This window comes from Mchenga conophoros, linkage group LG23 (assembly GCF_057382185.1).
Source record: "Mchenga conophoros isolate Kocher_MC1m ecotype Shallow Benthic linkage group LG23, M_conophoros_male_GT1.1, whole genome shotgun sequence".
Taxonomy (NCBI): domain Eukaryota; kingdom Metazoa; phylum Chordata; class Actinopteri; order Cichliformes; family Cichlidae; genus Mchenga; species Mchenga conophoros.
Window position 1 is genome coordinate 32,358,962 of NC_140547.1, and position 24,049 is coordinate 32,383,010.

At 38.5% G+C, this 24,049-nt stretch overlaps 2 protein-coding genes across 3 annotated transcripts in view; one reads left to right on the plus strand and one right to left on the minus strand.

Annotated features, from left to right (window-relative positions):
- The window catches only part of LOC146547636 (beta-1,3-galactosyltransferase 1-like), a 292,164-nt gene that overhangs the window by 259,518 nt on the left and 8,597 nt on the right, over positions 1-24,049 (plus strand). The gene's annotated exons all lie outside the window — the stretch shown is intronic.
- Positions 1,045-22,912, minus strand: abcb11b (ATP-binding cassette, sub-family B (MDR/TAP), member 11b). Of its 2 annotated transcripts, none has more exons than XM_085263934.1 (29): positions 22,685-22,912; positions 19,256-19,344; positions 19,101-19,119; positions 18,433-18,462; positions 18,301-18,352; positions 17,902-18,206; positions 17,646-17,733; positions 15,753-15,886; positions 15,512-15,683; positions 15,162-15,286; positions 14,899-15,073; positions 14,548-14,661; positions 14,348-14,458; positions 14,136-14,261; positions 13,487-13,690; positions 13,231-13,401; positions 12,827-13,028; positions 12,623-12,692; positions 12,114-12,216; positions 11,751-11,918; positions 10,073-10,177; positions 9,619-9,780; positions 8,857-9,060; positions 8,011-8,252; positions 7,265-7,421; positions 6,943-7,140; positions 5,215-5,421; positions 2,820-2,966; positions 1,045-2,357 (listed from the first exon to the last, which is right to left on the minus strand). In XM_085263934.1, the coding sequence occupies exons 2-29, from the start codon at positions 19,332-19,334 to the stop codon at positions 2,157-2,159; spliced, it is 4,071 nt and encodes a 1,356-aa protein (XP_085120060.1). In that variant the 5' UTR covers positions 19,335-19,344; positions 22,685-22,912; the 3' UTR covers positions 1,045-2,156. The 2 variants fall into 2 exon arrangements, with proteins under 2 accessions (XP_085120060.1, XP_085120059.1); XM_085263933.1 differs by lacking the exon at positions 22,685-22,912 and adding an exon at positions 19,432-19,589.

Consider the following 24,049-nt stretch of genomic DNA (forward strand, 5'->3'; position numbering starts at 1 on the left):
ACAGAAATTTCAATTTCAGTATTTTAGTGTATTAAATACAAATGCTCCAAGCATATCTTCCTACAGCACCGACTGGGCAGCATGTGACTTTATTAGTTTCAGCTGGGTGCTGAGTCTGAACCTCACTTTATATGTAATCCATCATACTGACCATTTTCCTGCCCTTGTTTCTTGTCAGTTATTTTGCAATTATTATTTTGTAATACAGCTGAAAGCAGAAGCTATTTGCTTTCATTTAGTGGTGCAGTTTATGAAGCTTATGCATTCATGGTAAAAAGAAAACAGAGTGTCATGCTTATTTAACAAAAACTAAGTACAGCCTTAATGCTTCACTAGGAATTAAGGGGGTAATTATTAATTTAATGCAATATTGAGTTTTTTTTTAATGTTATTGTTATTGTCAATATTGCCAATTTGCAACACTCTTAAACAGATTCATATTTGAGTAAAGGACCACAGATATCTGACTGAAAAGAGCGTGTATTAAAGCAGACATACTGGCAGAATTTGATCTCATTCTCATGATAGGTTTTTGTAATTACTGTCCCATAAAACGTATTCCATAACTGCATTATTAAATATTTCACAAATATAAAACTCGTTAATGGGTTGAAAACAATGTGTTATCAATCTATTAAAGAAACAATTTCATTGAGGAGCACTACAACTGGAAATAAAACTGCATCTTATAAAACAATTATATGGGAGTCTAAATATGGATCTAAAGGCACCAGGTGATTAGCTTAACCTAGCAATGACAATTTTAGGTAAACCCCCCAAAACAACAAGAAGATAAATATAAAAATTAAATTGTAAGCTTTACAGAAGCTGGTAGTCTAATTCATCCTTGGAAAGAGCTTCTCTGGTAACACTATATTGCCTATAAAACTAAATCCTCTTCATTTTTTTACTCAAGTACAAAAGTATTACTGGATTAATATACCAAAATAGCATTTTTAATGTGCCCATTGGTGATGTAGCATATTTTTAGTTGCATTGGTCCTCTTAAATTGTTTGGGGGAATTTAAAACAAATAATCTGATGTTGTCTTTTGTTTGAAATTTTAATTTGCAAAATTACAAGTCAGTAATAAACATATAATAACTATGGTGAAACTTGAACAAGTAAAAGAAAAAAAATACAATTTCAAAATGATAACACAGAAGTAAACAAGTCTATGCTGTTATCAATGTGTTCAGTTGCTCAACATCACTGGTTGAATATAAAACCAGCTTACAAGCCATTTTCCATTAAAAACTGTATTGCAATGGTCAGCTGTGGACTTTTTTCAGTTTTTCTGATGTATAAAAAGAATATTTGGCTGCTAAGAGTGAAGGTGTAGGCAATGAGACAAAGCCAGTATCAACGAGATTAAAAAACAGAGTAAATAAAAGAAAGACACTGATTGGCTAGCTTAAAATACCACCATACAAGATGTGTGAATCACATACAGTATTTGCCTCCTTACTGATTTCTTAGTTTTCTGCATATTTGTCACCGTTAAATGTTTCAGATCATTAAAGAAATGTTATAATTAGACAAAGAAAAATCAAGTAAAGCAGTTTTTCAATGATGATTTAATTTAGGGGGAAAAAGGTTATCCAATCCTACCTGTCCCTGTGTGGAACTGCAATAACTGGCAATGTGTCTTTGGAGGCTTTACAAGCATGAACAGCCTGTTTAAGGTTAAAGTCTATTCTATTTATCTATTTGAATGTATTTAATAAGTCCTGTTGAATATCTTGTTTCAACAGACCTGGCCTGGGTGGGGTTCGTGATAATGAACTCAGTTGTACAAAAAAATGAGGTTAATCTCATTTAGGCCCAGTTGGGTTTGCATTGCCTTTTTTTTCTCTTTATAAATAAAATGATTTAAAAACTGAATTTTGTATTTACTCTGATTACACTGATTAGTCTGACCTTTGTCTAATAATAACATTTGTTTAAATTGGAAAAAAAAACCAAACTGTGACAAATAAGAAATCCGGGCAAATACTTTTTTACCTCTTAAAAGACTCCTTTCACAAAAATAAATACTGTAGAAGTAAACAGCTAAGTCAACCACTTCTTAGGTCTTTTCTACATACTTTATTATTTAAAGTATGGCATCAAGTCCTCACTTGACATTATAGCAGTAACAATGTTTCCCTGAGCGGTTAGCTGATCGGTGCTCCTGTTGTAACCAGCTTGTAATAGGCTCCCTTCAGGGCCATGAGCTGGTCGTGTGCTCCTTTCTCGATCACAATGCCTCTGGACATGACGGCAATGATGTCAGAGTTCTGGATGGTAGAGAGGCGATGGGCAATGACGATGCAGGTCCGTCCCTGTCTGGCTTTGTCCAGGGCTTCTTGCACAGTCTGTCACGGGACACATGAATTAGTGCTCACAAAGACACACACACATACATAGTCAGGAGCCATGATCAATTCTCTCACGTAGCAGACACACAAGCCTCACAATTATAGCAATTTCACAATCATGGGCTGATTACTATCATTAGAATGTTCCAGAGGCTCAGTACACTGCAGAGGCCTCTGCTCCTCAGCGTGGTTCAGCTATTGGAGCTGTAAAAGCTACAGCACAGACCAAACTGACTGTATTCATCTTAAAAAGGCTGTACTGGAGGGTTGGTATGAACTGTAAGCTGTTGGTGATAATAATAGGGATGATGAATGGTAGTGATGTTAATGATAATAATAATTAAGTGCCTGCTCTCTTTGCTCTGTGTGCCCGGAGAATATCAAGCAGCTGCACTACGCTGTGATGTTGAGTTTGTGGACTCAGCAAATGGAAGCTGTTCAGAGTTCAGCGAAGCATACCTTCTCGCTCTCGGTGTCCAGGGCGGAGGTAGCCTCGTCAAGGAGCAGGATCTTAGGGTCACGTATGATTGCCCTGGCGATGGCAATGCGCTGCTTCTGGCCACGAGATAACTGAGACCCCTGAGAGCCCACGTTGGTGTCGTATTTCTGAAGCACGGGGAGAGAACAAAATTTGTGTCTATAGGCAATTTTTCAATACAGTACTTAAAAAATAAGTAGACACTGAAAACGACATAAACAAACAATGAGAGTAAGCAGAAAACATCAGTAGTTAGTGATGCTTTTTTTTAAATTCTCCAAACATAGCTCAGCTGTTATGTCATGTACGTAACACTTGATTGCAAACTTCCATCTTCCATAAAAATGATTTTTGTGCAATCGCAGAAACAGCTACTGCTGATAACACAATATGAGCTCTTTCCAAGAGTTCTATTAGTGAAAGATCCCCGAACCCAGAGTGCTGTTAAAGCTGAGTGTATGTGGAACTCAGCCAGGAAGCCACATTTTCCATTTCAACAACTAACAAAAACACTGATGAGTAGTCAGGCTTTTGTAGCATTGTAGCCACCATTTCTACCTGTACCTGTTTCAATAGTGTGTCTTCATTAAAACTGGGATTTGTGAGGGTGTGTGGGCATTTAGCAAAGCAATTGTCATTGTTAACTTGAAGTTGTGTCAGTTACGTCCAGAAACGTAAAGGACATTGGCATCACATTGGAACATCCCAGACTTGACTATTAACAGCTTCCTGTTAAATTGAGAGTGGAACTTACAATACTTCTCCTCACATACAAAATCTTGAGTAATCAGGCTCCATAGTACCTTATTATCCTTACAGAGCACTTTCATTCCTTTCATGCCTCTCTACTGTGGGACCAGCTCCCAGTCTGGATTTGGAAGACAGGCACTACTTTTAAGATTAGGCTACTGTAGTTCGGGCTGGATCAGGTAACTCTGAACCATCCCTTAGTCATCGTGCAATGACCTTAGACTGCCGGGGGGCTTTCCTCATCTCTTTTCACTCTCTGTGTGTCTATACGCTACTTTATTAAATTATTGGCAATTATAGTTTGCTTTTTGCCCCGTATCTCTGTGCTCTCTTCTCTTTAACATCAACCTCAAGCAGTCATGGTGGATGGCCACATCGCCCTGAACCTGGTTCCGCTGGAGGGTTTTTCACTCCACTGTCTCCAAGTGCTTGCTCACAGGGAGTCATTTGATTTTTGGGATTCTTTCTAATATTATTTACCTTATAATATAAATGACACGACTATTGTTGTGAATTGGCACTATATAAATAAAGCTGAATTGAACTGTGATTTACATATTTGCTTAAGAAATGAAAGATTGTTGGTTCAGTTCAAGCTGGAAGGGCGTCTGTTATAAACATCCAAAATCAAAGTTGATGTTATCAAATGTGTTGACTATCTGTAACAAGGGAGCAGCTGCATGTTGGATTTTTAATACGAATTGTTTACTTTACTGTTGTTGGTAAATCCCACAAAATACCCAAAGAGTCCTTAATCGCCAGAAATAATGAAGTTAGGTGGCTGTGTTCATAATGTCTGGGGGTTTTTTTTCATGTTGCCTTATAATAAAACATCTCCCTCTGCTGGTCCTGCAGCTTAATGCAACTTACTGCAACTTTTGCATGCATGTCCATTTCACATGGTGTGCTGACGTGTCTATTACTCACTTTGCCTTGATACGGGTTGGATTCTGAGCTCATGAACAACTGTTTGTTTTCAGAGATAAGGTGGTCCACACAGGACAGTCACTACAAACATATGATTTATACCTGTCTCTGTTTGCCTTTCTATAAAAGTCAGCAATTAATGGTGAAGCTTCTTCGTCTAGTCTTGGAAGAATGGGGTATAAATGACACATTAATGGCTTACAGAATAAATTATTGAACCTAAGCCTTATAATGTGAAAACTAATGGATTTTACAAAGAACTTTGACATTTGGCATCTAAAGAGTAGGCAAAAGTTAGGGATGCATAATGGTAAAATTCAGGGCTGAGAAGGTATTTAAAACGATCATTTAGATAAGTAATAGCTGATGACTGACTGACTGTAATCAAACCCAAGCTGCCCATTGTTCATCTCTACTAAAAGCACAAGTGAATGTCCATATTAATGTGGACTAATCACATTTCAACATGCCTAATCAACATGTTAGAACAAGTATTATAATGAAGAAGAAAATAGGAGGACACTGCAACCTGTGCACTTGATCGTCACTCAGTGCATAGAGTCCTTTTTCCCTGTTGTTTACCTTTCCTGATTGACTACATGTTGCCAGCCTGTTTACTGCTCAAACAGTAAACTTTATTTAATTTTGTCTCTTTTTGAATCCCAGCCACAAGCATCATATACAAACTATTTATCATACCTCAGGAAGGGCCATGACAAAGTCATGAAGCTGGGCCTTCTTTGCGGCAGAGATGACCTCATTCATGCTGATTTCTCGCAAGTTGTCGCCATACTTAATGTTCTCTGCGATGCTGCAGTCAAACAGGATGGGCTCCTGGGACACGATGCCAATCTTGGAACGCAGGAAAGACACGTTGACGCGAGTGGTGTCATGGCCATCAATCAGCTGCAGGAAGTAATTGATTTTTCCATTAGTACAAAGCAATGTAAGAATCAAAAGACTAGAAATACAATCCAGTTAATGAGCCATCAGACTACTATCTGGACTGTAATTTCTCTCATAACTATGCAGAGGTGATCGTGTCCTTTTTAAATCTCAGACAGAGAATCAGGACTATGTGTTTCCAAACCACTTCCAGCTCAATTAGGGCCATTTGAATCCTGGCATGAATATCTTCCTGGCATAAAATCAAAATGATCATCCTGGGTAGAGTGCTCCATTTTATAAAATACAGCACAGAGTCAGCAAGAATGTCTGACTGAAAGATGAAGTGACATGAAATACTTCCACCACCGTGCTCACTGAATGTCCAGCAATTATTCTTTGACTGAGACAAATTACACGTTTCACTTTCATAGTGACATCAAAGTATAAATGAGCCTCATGAGAAAAAAAGATGAAAGCAGAGACTATACACACAGTGTGACTCATTCATTCCAAAATGAGATATCTGACATTTCCAAAAAGGTCAGCAACTGCTGTGACAGTATAATATTGGCAGTTTTAAGTCAGAACTCTCCATTTTGTGCAGAGTCAGATTTTTTTTTAAGGCTACAGTACACGTTTTTTTTAATCTTGTATTGAACATACAGTTATTTTCAAATGAAGAGCAGTACTTGTACGCATGAAAAACTGAATTTCAATTTCAATTCAATTCAATTGTTCCATTTTGTAGATTGTTGGTTACTTTAATTAGATAAAGTTACACTTTAAAACTTAAGTACATGGTTTTATATCAAATGAAAATTTAAAAAGTAACTTGTAACAGCACATATTTTTTAAGTTAAAGTAGCATAGAGTGGACTAGTGTCACTTTTTAAAGGATTGCTACTCTACAATGAAACTACATATGGTAATAATTCATCAAAAAGAAAGAGTTGTGGTAAAATGCAAAGCAAAACAACAAAAAGAAAAATGCTGCAAAAACACTGTAATACTGTAACCTTTACAACAGAAAGTCAAATGAAAATTCTATACTTTAGCATATGGTTTATTATACTTTAGTAAATAATTTTCTGCATCCTTAAAAAGACAGGAACTAATTCAGTTCATGAAAAAGAAGCAGGTAAAGCAGACTTTCACTAAAGGTAGCTAGCTTAGCAGATCTCAGTAGATGCAAATTTTAAGAGAATTTCTACCTTAGTGCTTTCTATCTACTGTATCTTTCACTAGCATTTGTCTGCAGCAAACATTTACACTTCGATGAACGCATCAGAGAGCAACTTGGGGTTCAGTATCTTGCCCAGTCAAGCAGACTGGAGCAGCCAGGTATCAAACCACCATCCTTCCAATTAGTAGATGACCTACTCTACATGCTGAGCTACAGCCACCTCAATAATAAAATAAAAGCTCTAAGATACTATTGGTATCTCCATTTTTTACAATATGAGCCATTCATAACATACTCATTTGGTTTACATATTGAGCCTGTTGCGTATTAAGCCTGTTGTATTTTGTCTCTCTTACCACTTTGCCGTGGTTGGGATCATAAAACCTCTCCAGCAGCTGTACACTAGTGCTCTTCCCGCAGCCACTGCTGCCCACAAAGGCCAGTGTCTGGCCAGGTTTCACTGAAACATTCAGCCCATTCAGGACTTGGATGTCTGGCCTAGAGGGGTAGGTGAACTTGCAGTCAATGAAGTCAATGTTCCCTTGGAAGTTATCCTGAAAACAAAGCAGAGTGAGGGTCAGAGAGGATAAAAACACATAAATAAAAAAGACATTCACCCACATTTCTTACACCTTCAAAGTGCATGGTACTTCACACATAACTTATGCACCACCTTACCCATTTTTCTCCCTTGTCATTGTAGACACTGATCTGAGGCACGCGGTCTAGTAGCTGGAAAAAACGTGCTGCTGAGATCTTGGCTTTGGCATAGTCAGGTGTGTAAGAGGAGGCTCTGCCGAGGGCTGTGCCACTGGTGACAATGGCTGAAATTACCCTGTAAGAGATAACAAAAGCACAAATAGACCCCAGCAACAATGAAAGCCCACTGTACTGCACCATGATTTGGGAACGTGGAAATACCACCTACACACATATGCACACGATACACATTGGTCAAGTGTGGTCAGACTTTTTCACTCATCGTGGGCAGTAACATTATGGTAACTTTGGACTTAAATTAACCCTTTGAATTGTTCTTCCTCCAAGATGCATTTTTCATGACTTTAACGAAACAATCTTTTTTGCTGTTTTTTTTAACAACTCAATTGTTGTTCACAATTATATACAAGTTTGAAATTATACATACAGGCTCAAATGTATACTTACACTCCCACTAATTGTAGGCTAAATGTACATTAGCAAGTTTCACTTTGACCAAATGCTTTTGGGAGCCATCAACAAGTTTATGCACAATTTACAAGAAGAAAAATCTACAAAGTTGTCTCGAGTATGTGTTTTGGGGGACCTTTAAAAAAAGATGTCCTTATTACAAATAATTTTTAACCCTTTACTGAAGTTATCTTTTTAGGATGATGCAGACTAGTATTAGACATATACATCATATACATTGACTTGACTCTCACCTGAACACCAAACTGAAATGGAGCCCCTCCTTTTGCACCAAATAACCTCCAAACCTGTAGGAGCCTGAGTTTGTCAAGAAAATTATGCACTGGGAAAAACCATAGCAAGCTCCATATACATTCGCCTTCTTCAGGGCTGCTTGATATGGCGCGTCCAGCTGGGCCTCATACATCTCCACAAAGGTCTTCTCCTTCCCCAAGCCAGCGATGGTGCGAATGTTGTTCAGAGCTTCACCAGAAATCTGGGCATAAAGGACTAGAGTAAAGTCTAAAGCAAGCCTAGTTGTTGTGTGCTTTAATGTGCAAAGGAGAAAAGGATGTAGATAACGTAGCTGCTCTTTCTTATCTATGTCCTGTTTTTTGCAGCTACAGTTATCTAGTTTCCGCCCTTAGGTATTATTAAATTTACATCTAATCCACTTTACTTAAATGGGTTGGGCTTACTGCATTAGGATAATTCACATAGCATAAAGAAAGTTTGTAGTCCACTTTTTACTGTGAACTTTTCAGCCCACTGTATTCTCCTAAAATTTTATCAGTAGCATCCTGACTGCATTTTGAACATGGCTGGCCCCTACACCATTGGAGCCTGATAGTATTAACTGAATACTTCACTCCCCAAATTACAGGAACAAAAAAATTATTAAATTGAACCCTGGACCCCGATAAATGTTCAGCTGCAGGTTTTTGCAGGGATGAAACCTGCAGCCTAAAACTGTAGTTCAGGACTGTAATGATGCATTTTACTTGTCATTCTATATCTGAATAATGCACTTGTACTATTTTCAGACTGGAGGATGACGTAAACTGATATGAAATGCAAGTAAAATAGGAATCATATCTGACCTGTCCAGCCGCTTCCATGGCCTCCTTGTCCTGTTTGGCGAAACCTGTGAGCATTGAAGCCTGGAAGCCACTTGACAGAGCAATGAACGGCAGAAAGCAAAGGATCAGCAGTGTGAGCTTCCAGCTGAAGTAGAAGGAAATGATAAGTGCAACGCCAATGTTTGCCAGAGAGTTGACGATCATGCCGATCTGTGAGCCCGTAGCCTTGGAGGAAGAGAGCAATGATGTCACTTGACTCAGACTTCTGGTGATTGTCCACATGGACTGAACAAAATTTTAATACATATAAGATTCTATAAACAACAAACAAGCTATTACACAATTATTTCAGTTGTTTATTCTCAAACTTGCTAGAATTAAGAAACATGTGCAATTTAGGCTAAAATTGTGATTTAAAAAGAAAAGACATAAACTACATAAATGATAGAAATTACATTCTAAGCTGAATATGACTTTTTAGAATTTATTGAAACGTGTAAAAAGAAACAGAAAGCTCAGCAGCTTAAGCAAGAGTTCCAGTGATACCAGTGATATCAAGGAATGGCTAGCTGATAGCCCAGGTTAGGCTAAACTAAAGCTAAAACTATAAATAATCTTATCAGAAACAATGTGTGACATCACAGCATATCCATTTTTTATACTGTGTTTAGTTTCAGCATCCAAGTAGCTGATTTAATTATAAGCATAACTTTATAGCCCAATATACATGAAGATGTACTTTATTTTTTTGTTTTGTGTTTTTTCATTAAAGCTATAACTCACTCCTTGCACTTGTGAGGCATCAGTGGCCAGACGTGTGGTCAGAGCTCCTGGACTGTTCCTGTGATCATCAAACCATCCAACCTCTTGGCCCAGCATGGCTTGGAAGCCAAGCCGACGTAACCTGCGGGTCAGCAGTTCTCCAGACTTAGAGAAGGCGTAACCCTGGAGACACACGCACACCCAAAATATTAAATCCAAAACACTTCCACAGTGATTTCATACCAAATGTGATCTACTGAATGAGTAACCTAAAAAAAAAAAGGTTTCCCACTCATAAATTGAGTATAAAGCCTTTGCTTTGCAGGATGTAAGGAAATGTTTTCCTTCAGCAGAAGGCATTTATTTACCAAAATAAACAGGTCTCTTATGACCTTCCTTCAACCTTGACCACCAGCAGGTGTTAAGGCTGCAAAGAAGCACTAAAGAAATCAGTATTGCAAGTGAACTACTCTACCTGCAGCAACTGGGTGAAGAAAGAGACAATGCCAACCACAACAAAGAACAGGCAGATGCTGTTGATCTCCTTCCTCTGAGCCACAGGATCTTGTACTGAGAAAGTCTAAAACACATATAGGCATTTAAAAAGTGCTTTCAAATAAATGAAGAATTTCATTGACTTATTTGATTTTATTTTATTTCAGCTCACAGTGTCACTGTACTTAAAAGAATCTGATGATGGTTTAACAGGACCTCAAGGGTGGGATAGCACGAAACATTTACACTGGAAAATATTTAGTGGGTATTAAAATTCATTTTAATAAGTCAGCAAACTAACGGCAAACCAAACTGACAGGGCTAGAGTTTTTAAAACTGTCATGTGATTAAACTCAGAGTCATAGAATAAAGGGCTGTTTGAATATTGGGGTTTGAGTGATTAGTAAGACTAGGAAAATGCTATATAAAAGCCATTCCATTATACTAGCCAGCTAACATATCATTTACACAGATAATGTATTGGTCACTGCTGCTAATTAGAAGGAAATTTGCAAAATGAATATCACAGTTCACTGTCAAACTAAACCAGTCGTTTGTCAAAGTCTTCTGATTTGAAGTAAGAGCTTGAGTCTCATGTACAGTTTTACATGACTTTATAGCCATATTTCATGTGCATATGTCAGTGTCATAAAAAAGATAAGAGACACACAAATCTAAAAGTGCTTAACACACTAACTCACACATGTCCAGCTGTCATTTACAGCTGGACATGTGTGGATATGTGTGAGTTAGTGTAAACTCTGGGCTGTAATTGGTCCAGCCCAGAGTCGATCATGACCAACTGGCCAATCCACCACCGTTCATTTATACCGTTAAAAAAGGACAAGAAATAAAACCCCATCGGCCCATAAAAACGAAAAATCACGAGCAGCACCAGGCAAATGCCCGGTATGCCCAATGGCCGGTCTAGCCCTGCCCCGAATAAACAGTGGTTTCCTGGGGACTTCTGGGTATTTTACAGGAAAAGAGAAACACATTATATAGGAAGGAATTTTAACTATATTATAGGATTTAAAAAAAGGGCAACTGAATAATTTAAAAAAATTATCATTCACATCAACATAATGAATATTAAATAACAATTTTTAAAAATTGTTATTTAACAATTAAAATTTTAAAAAAATGTTGTTTATTCTATTGTACCTAACGTTAATTATTTGTATGTAAATATAATTACATTGGGTTTTTTTTAATGCACTGAAGTCTATGCACTTAGTTGTTTCGTGCATGGGAGCATACATTCCTTTCCAGCAGCACTAGTGCACCTCCAAACCATAAGAGATGAAGAACACAGTTTGGCAATAATAGATTTAACTGAATTACATCTAACTGCTAGCTTGGTGATTGTGCAACCATTTTGCCACTTCTGTTCTGTTCTTCCTGTGGAAAATGTCAGTACTAGAAATTCACAATATTGTTGAGTGAATTATATGAGGTTGACATAAATGCTTTCCTGACATAAACTGTATGCTGAACAATATGAAGGGAACACTGCATTTTCAGCTTCTGGTGCGACTATATGTTGACTGCTGCTTTTGCCCCTCGTTTGATTTGTACATCTGGTTTGGTCCAAAACTTAATGCCTACATTCTACAAGCTTTTAGATTCAGATTCAAAACATGAGACTTGAACCTCACCGCCAGGATTTGACTGAACAGCAGAGAGTAGACGGGGTTGACCCCTCCATTTATTGCAGCCCCAATGGATCCAAAAAGCATATATGGCCACTCAGGTGTGTTGTACTTTAGGATCCTGGCAGCTGAAGCAGGTTCCACAAGTTCATCGTCCTCTTCTAGGAATGCATTCTGAGCATAAATATATAAAGTTATATTACGCAGGAGCATTATAATAATATAATGTTTAAGCATGGATTAAAAAAAACGACAAATACAAACAAGTAGTTTTATACTCCACTGGTTTGTAACTTTTGTTGGCTGTTTGTTGGCAAACGTTTCATACATAAAAGAAACACAAACCCACTCACACCCACACATACACACCTTGTCGTTATCTGGTCGAGATATAGAAATGTCTCCAGTTGGAACGGAGGCTTCTGGGATCAGGTTTGACAACTGGGACCTGGACCGCCTGCGGATGGAGGCTCTGCAAAGAATTAATCAGTTAATTACAGAAAAAAAAGAGTAATGCACATTATAGGTTACTGAATATTGTAGGTACTCGAGTTTGTGAGTGGTGCTGCTATTGTGGCACTGATTACTGGATGCTTGTATTGGGGTGACAGAGTACCTCTAGCCTCCTCTACTGTCGTACCTGTTGTATAGTGGCTCTGGATGATAGTGTCAGCTAAATGTTCCAAATGTCAGATTAAATGCAAAAGGGTGATTAAGAAAATTGCACTGACAAAAGTCAATTTCAGCTACAAAATGACTACTATAATAATCCTATTTAGATGCACAGTCAGGCCCAAGAAAATGGATAAAAACTCAACCAAGAAAATGAGCAAATGTGATGAAGAGAAGGAGTGATTGGGCACGAGTTTGTGTAATACCTCAAACTGTCACGGTAACTGCCTGCTCTAGATAGCTTTAGTCTCTCGGGCTCGTCTTCATGGTCGGCCACTAAGAAATAAGAAAATCAATAGAAGGAGATGGTCACATTCACTAGATTCTTGTAATATCTACATGCATAAGTCTTTCAAAACATTTAGATTGAAGCAGAGTGGATTTCGTCATTCCCAAAGGGCTGGACCTACTTTGCCGAGCCTTTTCATTCAGAGCCTTGTCTCCTTGGCTCTGCAGGGTGACAAGAGTGAAGTAGACACCCTTCCTCTCCAGAAGTTCATTGTGTTTTCCCCTCTCTACGGCCTGGCCGTGCTCAAAGCCCACAATCACATCAGCGTTCTTTATGGTGGACAGACGATGAGCAATAGAGATAGTTGTGCGGCCCATTCGTACCTGTGAGGAAGTTTAAAATACTTAAATACTTACTTATATTTGATCATTTCTTCTTCATTCCCAAAACAGAGGCTGAAAATTTTAGTTTTGTCAGTATTTGGCCCTTGTAGTGACGGTGGCAGCCATTTTTTTAAGAAGTCTTACAAATTTTGAACCTTTCGTCATTAAATATCTAATTTAGTCGTAGATGAGCCAGACATACTTTATCCAAAGCTGCTTGAACTACAGCTTCACTCTCGTTATCAAGAGCTGAGGTAGCCATGTCCAGCAGCAGGATACGAGGGTTCCTGACCAGCGCTCGTGCTATAGCAATCCTCTGTTTCTGCCCGCCGCTCATCTGGCCTCCACCCTCCCCGACCAAGGTGTCAAATTTCTATCAAGAAAGGAAAAAAGTTGTCAGCCAGTGCTTAAACGTTGTGATCACCTATAAAGCTTAAAAGCCTATTGCTCATCTGCACCTGTGGCAGGTCCATGATGAAGTTGTACGCGTTGGCCTCCTTTGCAGCAGTGATGATGTCCTTGTCAGAGACACCAGGGCGACCGTAGCGTATGTTCTCTGCAATGGTCGTGGCAAACAGCACAGGCTCCTGCTCCACTATACCGATCAGAGAACGCAGCCACTGGATGTTCAGCCCTCTGATGTCATGACCATCCAGGGTCACCTGAGATGGAGGCCACAGAGAGCAGGTGCTTGTGCTAAAATTGATGGATGATGCTATTACAGCACTTTGCTGCTATAATGCATTTCCTTGTTTCTTTCTGTCTTTGCAACAATCCTAGTTTCAAATCATAGGGTTGTTAGTCTTATGGATGCCCTTCATCGGGCAATAACAGGCTATTTTCTACTCAAGAAGCTTAAAGAAATAAGACAGTGTGGGGTGTATGGGCCTGTAATTCCAGTAAAAGTGAAAAATGAGGCTGTTAGGATCCATTTGCTGAATAATGAAACGGATTATCGTGTACTTCCATCAGCTTTAGGGGATGGTTATTTTAAAAATAGCTAGAATAAAGCTTCAAAGGATGGAGGTGTGTATCCAGGTAATCATCACACTCTGATGAAAGAGTCTGATGAATGATGAACGTGACCATTTGGAGCTTCACACCTACCATCCCCTCTTTAGGGTCATAAAAACGCTGGATGAGTTGAATGGCGGTGCTCTTCCCAGCTCCGCTTGACCCCACAAAGGCTGTGGTCTCCCCCGACTTCACTACAACATTGAGCTGGTCCAGGATCTTAGCAAAGACAGGACACTTTGTGACAAGATCCTGAAACCAGAACCATCTCAACTATGCATATGTGTGTAGATGTCTGTAAGTACCTTTACTTCAGGTCTGGATGGGTAGTGGAAGGTGACATTGTGAAATTCAATGTCCCCTTTGACCCTGTCGAGCTTATATCCAGCTTCAGATAAGCAGTCAATCTCTGGCTCCTGGTATCATTTTAAAAGGTGCAATGTTAAAAAAAGGTCAATGGTTTTCTGTGGAAAGGCTTAAAAGATATCAAGTCAAGTCTTCTCACTCTGTCTATAGTCTCAAAGATTATAGTCGCAGCTCCACGACCTGACGCAAAAGCCTCCAGACACGGAGAGGCTTGCCCCAAATTCATGGCTGCTATCAGAACCCCAAAGAACACCTGAAATAACATATAAAAGTCAGTATATTATACTCTTCAGTGTAACAAATCTGGATTTTATCAAGAGCGATGAAAGGTTATTTTAAAGTGCCACTTTGTTGTTTTATCTTGCACTAATAAACACGTATAAAGCAAAATAAATAGGGCAGAAAAGTCAAAAAGTTACAAATTTAGATAAGCAGGATTTACCCGTTATTATAGGCTGCAATTCATATTTTGGCATAATATATGTGATACCTGCAGCAGTGTTCCTGGTGTGTATTCTTTAGTGTCCACAACCAGTGAGGAGCCATACCAGAAGGCCAGACCATAACAAAGGAAGATAACCAGCCACATAAAGCCAGTGAAAAACCCCACAATCAAACCCTTTCTAATGCCCCAGCGCTGAGCGGAGACCAGGTTCCTGTCGTACCTTTAGAAGAAAAGAAGAGTTCATTTGAGCTACCCTTAGAAGTACAAAGAAAATAGTAAACATGCTGTACCTTTCTTGTATACCTCACCTTTGCACTTCCTTTTTCTCTCCTCCAAAAGCAGCCACAGTTCTGATAGAGGACAGGACCTCATCAGCTACAGACCCAGCTTTAGCATAGGCCTGCAGCTCCATCCCGGTTAGCTTAGACACAAACTAGTTACAACAAAGTGATGCCAAGTTAATGGAGAGGAGAAGTGAAGCTGAAATGTAAAGTTAAATCAAGTCTTGACAAGTCAAGAGAGGTTTGTTCAACAAAACAGGAGAAATGAATTTGACGATTTACCCCCTGAGGTCAAAGTAATCAACCCCAACAAGAATAGTCAAAAAGCTGTTTTGTCATAAAATCAAGCTGGAATCTTAATATCAAACAAGTCTCACCAGAGCCATAAGACCTGCTCCGACACCAATCAGCGGACTTGCTGCGATTATGACAAGTGTTAACTTCCATCCTTTGACAAAGCCAACGCAAAAACCACACACAAAGGTGGTGAAACGCTGCACAAATATGGAAACTTGATCCGCAATGGCATCATTGATCTTGTTTATGTCACTAGAATAGAGATATAACAATTGTAATACAGATAAACCATAGTAGTCCATATCATCACGTTCTACTCACTCTGACATGCGAGTGTTGAGCTCCCCGACAGAGGTGCAGTCGAACCAGCCGATCTCCATCCTCATCACTTTGCTGAAGTACAATTTCCTGATGAGCTGAATCTGCTTGGCAGCAGCAGTCACCCACAGGGAGATCTGTCAGTTGTTGAAGAGAGGTTATGTTCACTTTTGTTAATTAGCAAATATAAAAGCAAGCAGGGCAGCAGGGTGTCATCAGGACCTGCACTCTTCCTCCTGACCTTGTTTTTGATTTATAAAAAGACAAATTACACCTGTGGAACAGCTAAAGGGGCACTTAACACATGAAAGGTTAACACTAAGCATTTGAAGATATATGCACATTCCACATAGTCTTCTGATGCTCAGGAAGAGCATTGCTGAGAAAATAATCCAGATGGTTATTTTGCAATGTTGTGCAAAATTTATTTTTATTTTTTACTAGCCAACAGAGTCATGTGATATTTCCTGAGCAGAAACTAAGGGCATATTTGGGATTTAAAAAGGACTGGAATATTTACATTTGCTCTCATTTGGTTGGTGTGTCAGAAGTGTTACCCTGTCAGCAGTGACATTTATGAAAAAATAAATAAATAAAGTAAGGAAATAAAGAAGGCATTAGTAGAACAGTGACTAATGATTTTCAAGCCATCTTATTTCTTAATTGCTGGAGGAAATCAAAGATGACCTGGAATCTTTTACTAGAAGAAGCTGCTCAAGTCCTGCACCAGACCTATTTGAAATCCTTCACTTTTTATCCTGTGCAGCTTTTCAAAAGGTAGAATGAGGCTTTTAGTAAACTCTCAATTTACCCAGGGTTTTTAGGTTCTATCATCACTTACAGCGATCTTCAGATTCAGTTTAGCCTGATCATGATAAATAACCTAGAAACCATAGACTGTTGCTCAAATTTCAGTGCTACGTAGCCTCCCAATACAACTTCTCTTTAGGTCATGCCATTTTTTATTTACTTTTCTTCCACGAATTCACATTTCCCTAGTATTGTTCCAAATGTCCTTTTGGCAGTGAGGTTAGACATCCCTCCACTAACACCTACACTTCTAAAACAGAAAATGCCACAAGTCCAGGTTGTTACTTGCGGTTAACTGGACATAAAATAGCAGTAATAGAATAGCCTCTTACTGTCATTGTACATGTACAATGAAAAAGCATAAGAATAAAGAAACAGCAGCACAGAGCAAGGAGAGATAGTGGAAAGCCACGTTAATAGATTAGACCTAGGCTCATCAGGTTTTCCTGATTGTGACTCTAGGGCAGGGGTGTCCAACTCCTGGCCTCAAGGGCTCTTGTCCTGCAGGTTTTGGATGTGTCCAGCACAGCTGATTTAAATGGCTAAATGACCTCCTCAACATGTCTTGAAGTTCTCCAGAGGCCTGGTAATGAATTAATCATTTGATTCAAGTGTGTTGACCCAGAGTGATATCTAAAACCTGCAGGACACCGGCCCTGGAGGCCTGGATTTCCCCCCCCCCTGCTTTGGAAGATTGCATTGTTCGCTTTCAACTTACATCTTCACTTCTTTGTGGTTAGAATTATCACAACCTGTGCTGCAAATTACAATCAATCATTACCTGTGTGTTGTGGTAAAAAAACTAAACAAAAAAAAAACTGGAAATGAAAAGAACAATACAAATAAATAACTACTGTGGCATTTATAAAAAAAAAAGTGTTTTACTCTTTTTCAGCTTTTTGTAAAATAGTAAAATACAGGGATCATAATTTAGCATTAAAAATATCAATTTCATTAAAAGAAAAATTTTTCGAGCTGATGATGGATGAGCTGATCTGAGTCACAGTGCAGTTGATGGGTGTTTTTAATGAGTAAAGGATGACTTATAACACAAGTTTGTTTATATTAAAATATTCCGTGACTAACCTGAAGGTATCCTAGCAAAAACACAGCTGCTCCAATCCCAGCGTAATAGAAGGCAAACATCATCATTTCATATTCAATGTCAAGAAGCCTGTAAGTTAAGTCACACATATTATTCAAAAGTCACAGTTCCGCTTTGCCACGTGCAAAGACATACTATAGGACTATAAAACACATAGAGATTACAATACAGAAGCCACAGCTTGAACTATATTTCGTTTTGACAAATGAAATATTGTATTTCTCACAACCCACTTACCCACATGTTCTGTTCTCCAGTGGTACGAACATCTCGAGAGTTGAATTGAGAAGGCCGATATCTGACTGGTTTATGGGCGCTGACAGGTTGTACGCTGCAGTGTAGTTCTTTTTCCACTGGATGGTGTTGTTCACGCACTCCTTGCGGTCGTCACTCAGTTCTTGTAGCTCAATGTCGTACTCGATGAAGGCATCAGTGAGCAGGCCGAACACCAGCAGCATGAGAGGCTGGGCTGAGCCATGCAGCAATGCGCACAAGCAACCCACCACCATCATCAGTATGTCTTTGCACGTGGCAAAGCGGAACTGGGCAGGTGCATCAACACAAAGCACACACTAGATTAGGTGGATCCAAATTGATAAAGGAGGGGACGTTGCAAACAGTGTAAGGCATTTTTACCAGCTCAAAGAAGCCGACTCTAATGGCTGGTTGCTCTTCATTTTTCTGAGCTCTATTTGACATAAAAGTCCAATGAGTTGATTATTTACTCAAATGTGACAAAGTATTCAGAGCCTGCTCCTTGCTACTTACTTTTCATCCTTCTTGGAATGTGTAATTGTTCTGCATGAAAAACAGGACAGTGAGTAATTAGACAAACAGATACTTGAGAAACACATTCATGCAGGGCATATGACGAATTCATGAGTCTAATGTATTTATCAAGAAATGAACAAGTCATATCTTTATACCTAATGGGTCATCAATTGATGATTGCTTATCAACTCTCTCTATATTTATTGTACAATCTACTGTACAATATAAAGCGCCTTGAGGCGACTGTTGTTGTGATTTGGTGCTGTATAAATAAAATTGAATTGAATTGAATATTTAAGCTTAACATTTAAAGTAAATTTGATATTAAATGATCTATTAAATATTCAGGAAGATCAAGACTTCATAAGAAGTGTCATTTAAGGAAAAATCAGATTAGATTATTATGTAAAACAGAGTACTTTTCTATCCTTTCAAACTTGTATTAACAAGGTTGCGATATACCAAACTATCAAGTGATTGAGTTGAATCTAAAGACAGTGATGTGTTGAGCAAAAAGAACAGAAACTACTGACACAGTCTTTTTAAAATGCATTAAATTATTAGTTGATCCAGAAAAAAATAATAAGACTGATAATGACATTTTACTTAGAAAATTCAGATATTCTAAAATTTCTCATGATCAATAAATAAAACATTAAACTTACATATATGAGCCAGTTGGTTCTGTAAGACAACAGATACATTATTTATATCTGTCATTGAAACTAATTTTTATAAAATGAAGTTTAACATAATTTTCATTGTTGATTATATCTCAGTTTTCTTAATAAGTTCTCTACATTAAAAAATAGCACGTTACCTTCATCTGAAACCTCATAGCTGTGGTTTTCCTGTCCTAGTTGTTTTATGCTTTGCAGTTTCACAGATCCTGTTGGCATGTTGAGTCATCTAGGAAAAGAAAAGGAAAACAAAATTGAAATCCCACTAGTACCAGAGTGCTTTTTTTGTTTGTTTTTTGCACAAAGAATATCTTACAAATCTGTTATCCTATTTATCCTTGATTGAGGTGTATCATAAATCCAAGTCAGATTAAATTGGCAGTCCAGTATCCTAACATGAAGCTGTTTAATCCCTGGTGATTGTCACAGCTTGCCACTTGCGAAGAAGTTGAAACACTGAATACCTTGGCAGCTCTTTGCGTGCTGTTATTGAACAGATTATGCATTTGTTGGAACAGGGGGTTGGATTGTTTTGTTAGAAGGTAAGTGACCTGAAACGGCCAGTGACCTGAAATGGTCAATGACCTTGCAAAAGCAAACCTTTTACTTGTAAAGGCCAACCACCGTTTATCCTAGTCTAATGTCAAGCTGAATATTAGAATCCATAGCTTTTTAAACTGTGTACAGCTGTAGTAGGTTATGGTTCTATCTCCATAAACTATCATAATCCTCTACCAATTATAATCATACTGTAATAAGTAGAAAATTATGGTAGGCCAATTTTAGCATTTTAATAAATGCAATACATATAAATACATATTAATGTGAGCCACCCCTCATTTCTTTATATGTTGCTTTCATGGAGCCAGACAACACTAAGAAAATGCTATGGGGCAGTTGTCGTATTTGAATATAAGAAACTTGTATATCCAACATGACTGTTGTGAGATTATTCTGTTATCATATGTTATCTTATATCTGTAGTTAAAGTAGTTGAATTATGTTAACTGCTGTAGGTCATATAATTTCCTTTAGTCTAGATTGTGTGCTGTGTATGTAGCTTAGTTTCCATTATATTTTTGGGTTAAAAGAATGTGACCATTTTTGGATTTGTTAGACAGGTGTGCATTACCCTGTACCCTTGATCTGCTGTGAATGTGTTACACTGTTTCTTGACATTTCATACTGCTGAATCATGAAGAGAATGTTGTGTGCAGAGGACCTTGTGCCGATAATAGAAGAGACAGACCACATTCCATACCCCCACCTTTACAGAGAGCAGAAAGACAGGGAGCCGAGGCCATAACTTAGGCGCCGTAACAGAGAAATAATGTGAATGTTTAGGCTTTTACGACTAGGTGGGGGGCCACTAAAGGCTATAAGAGCTTGAGTAACCCTCCACCAGTTTGAGATTTGTTGTGACCCTCTTCATGCATGTCTCCCCATCATGATGGCTTATGCTCATAAGTGTTGAATTGTATGGAAATAAAAGAATTGTTGATTGAGCATTTATACACCGAGTATTGTCCTTCCTTCAGCCCAAAGATTAAAAGAATTGGGAGATTTTAACACTGTCAAAGGAAAATTGTGTATATGTGATCAGCTACATGAAATGTATTCCTTTATTTATCACTAAGCAAATGTCTACGTGACTTTTGACATGAAACTCTTGTGTGATAAACAACTAACAGCTCCCTCTTTCTGTAAGAACATACAGATCTAGAAAAAGGGGAACCTCAGCTCAGAGTTCTTAGAATAACTCTGTTTTATTTGTACATACACACACACACACACACAGACACACAGAAAAGTATAAATAAAGCATGCAGACAGTGATGAGACGCAGGTCGTGCGTCCATGACTGCCCTTGCGAGTGAAAGACAACTGCAGTGTTTGTGTTTTCTAACTCAGGTGTCTCAAGCTGAAGAATTGCGGGGTGGTTCTTAGAAATCCCCTGATAAAAGGTTAAATCATCACGCAACCTCCAATGTTGCTGTCATCTTTCTGCTCCTGTAAAAGGAAACACACATAGATTCATCTGCACCTTTGTCAGGTGGGGGTTAACTTCGCACAGTCGTGTTACATCAGTAAAGTCTCGTCAGCTTTTGTCAGCTTTTACCAGTCAGACAGTTTTTTTTTCTCTTTCACTCATTTATTCATACATTCATTCTTTATTTCTTTGCTGATAGTGGAATCGATTGTCGCATTTTAATGTGGAGAAACTCACTTGTAACAATTTTCTCGACGACGTGTCGTACAGCGCTTTCTGTTCTAATCGTGCAGATCTGCTCAAACGACAGAGATTATCAAACAAAACTTTCAGTGCACTGTGAAAGTATCAAAATAAAAAGGCCTTGTTAAGTCATGACACAAGCTCCTCATCTCAGGAGGGTAAATCATACCATTAGCATGATTTATCATACCATCATACTAATTGGCAGGCTCAACTTCACAACAAAAGAAAAATCATCAGCTAGATTCACTCCAAACCAACCATCAGCTGCACAACACACAACACAAGCCTAATGTCTTATTAGCTATGAGTTTAATCCCCAGGTCTGTGCTCTTCACTCATTTAGGCCACAGATTTTATTCAGTTTTCCTTTTTCCCCGTCATCACAAAACATGTGACATGTTGTCATGCACTTCACAAAAGAAGTTTGTTCTGACGTATTCAGAGTTGTGTATCTAGGTACAGGATTCACTCGCACATCAAAACAGGAAACTCAGTGTTTTAGTCTCCACTCTAACAAACTCCAACACATCCCATTCACTTGTGCTAGAATTCAATCATAATCTAAGAACGATCAGCTAATTTGCATATCAGCTATTAACCCACTAAGATGACAGGACAACAGAAATGCATGTTGAAAATGTTATCACTAAAAGAGAATTTCCCTCATACAGTAAATTACTTGTGCTGCATCAATCAAGCAAGAAGCATCTCCCAATTTACTATATCACCGACTAAATTTATTGTCTGATCACTAGTTGGTCAAACCAGAATCTTTTTTCCCACAAAGTTAAACTGTTGTCCTGCAACCTAGAGAGTTAATTGTCAGCATTGGATAAATTCAGTATTTGATAACAAGTGTCTGCTAAATTGACACTATTTTAACACTGATGAGAGATAACAAGCTGATCTTCATTGCATGTGTGTTTGTGTCATTAGGCAGGTTTAATGCATATCTGTGGAGCTGCATCTCCAGCAGGGCATGTTCTTAAAGCTGCCTTTCCTACACATTTCTCTGCTATTATTTGATCATTTCTTAAGTAATGTGCTATGAGTCCACTGGTCTTTGCATCACACTAAGTGACTTGGAAAAGATGATAAACAGACTCACATGCTTAAGATGTTGTCTAATCTTCATGAGCTCTCTTGTGTTTGTGTTAGTAGGGTTAATGCATGTTCTGCTTGTGTGTGTGATTTTGTATATGTTTCTATTTTCGCAGTGTTTCAGACCCCTTCTCAATTTTCCAATTTAAACAGTCAGTTTTCTTTTCCCCTGGTTTGCTAACCCAAATTTTGATTTCCCACATTAAATAACAAAATTCCTATGTGTTCTCACCACTCCTCTCACTCTGTTGTCCTCTCACTCTGTTGTCCTCTCCCACTTCAACAGTCCAAAAGCAGGCAGTTCTCCTTCAGCTTCGTCCTGTGTTCCACTGTCTCTTCTTGCCATTTTACTCCAAAGGTGGCAAATGTCAAACTCCAACAGTCTCCTCAGTTCTCCTCCTGTTTGTCCACACCGCTGCTGCTTGCTGGGACTCTTTGCTCAGGACTTTGCTGCTGTCTCTTTATCTGCCATGTTATTGCTCTTTGGAGCTGCATTCCTTGTCTTCAGGGAGGAGTGAGAGCTGCTTGTGAGTTTGAGAGACACATGGTGCTGTAAATAAGTTAGCCAGGAACTTGACTTTCTTCCGACCGCTGCATGTGGAAAATTGATTCAGGTCTGCTTTTCACCTGAAAGTGACAAACTAAGACATGTTCATTATTATTATAACTGCTTAATCAACACATCTCTCTCTGTTTTTGAGCACAGTCCTTTCTTAAAAGCAGAAAATGAGATTGTAGTTGTTCTTGGCTGATCAACACAAAACCTTTTTCCTATGATTATTTTTCATCTACAATGTAAATTTTGTCTCTTTCTCACTCTTTTTTTTCTCTTTACAATAGCTGGTGACCTGCAGAACCACCACTCTCACAATTGGAGGCAATTACTTTTACACAGCGCACAAAAACACTGTGACGTCAGACACATTCACACTCACTTTTTCATCTGCATAAATAAATCATATGGCTGGTGATATGTGCCATGGTGATCCATAGGTATGATCACAAGTTTATTTATTTTTCAACCCAACAAAACAAATAAACAAAAACATGATGCTGATGCTATGAACACTCTACACACATGAGTCAAGATGCAGGAAAACTGCTCACGGAAACGCTGCACACTCCAGTTATCACAGTTATCATAGTTCTGTTTCCCTCTCTTTGAGGAGTTCTCAGCCAGCTCTCGATCTGATAATGTGTAGCTTGCTCATCAGCTCAGAAGAGACCACAACGCAACCTCACACAGTGGTTGCTTTGCCACACAGTGGCAAAGACTTGCACTTTCATATTCAATTCAGCTTCTCCATCATGTACTTTTAGATGTTTCATACAGGATTCAGCATATTAGTTGTTTTCACAGGTGTGCTCTATATCTCAACCATGGCTCATAATAAGATGACAGTCTTTCAAACCGGTCAAGTGCCTCTATGCACATCATTAGTTAAAATATTTACCTATATCACTTCACCTCATATGTCATTGTACTGAATTTGAGAAACCCTAAGCTTAATGCAGATTACTTTTAACAATTATCCACCTCAATTAAATCTATGGTCTGGCACACAGGCTGTTGTCGAACAGGGCAAGCTAAAGAATA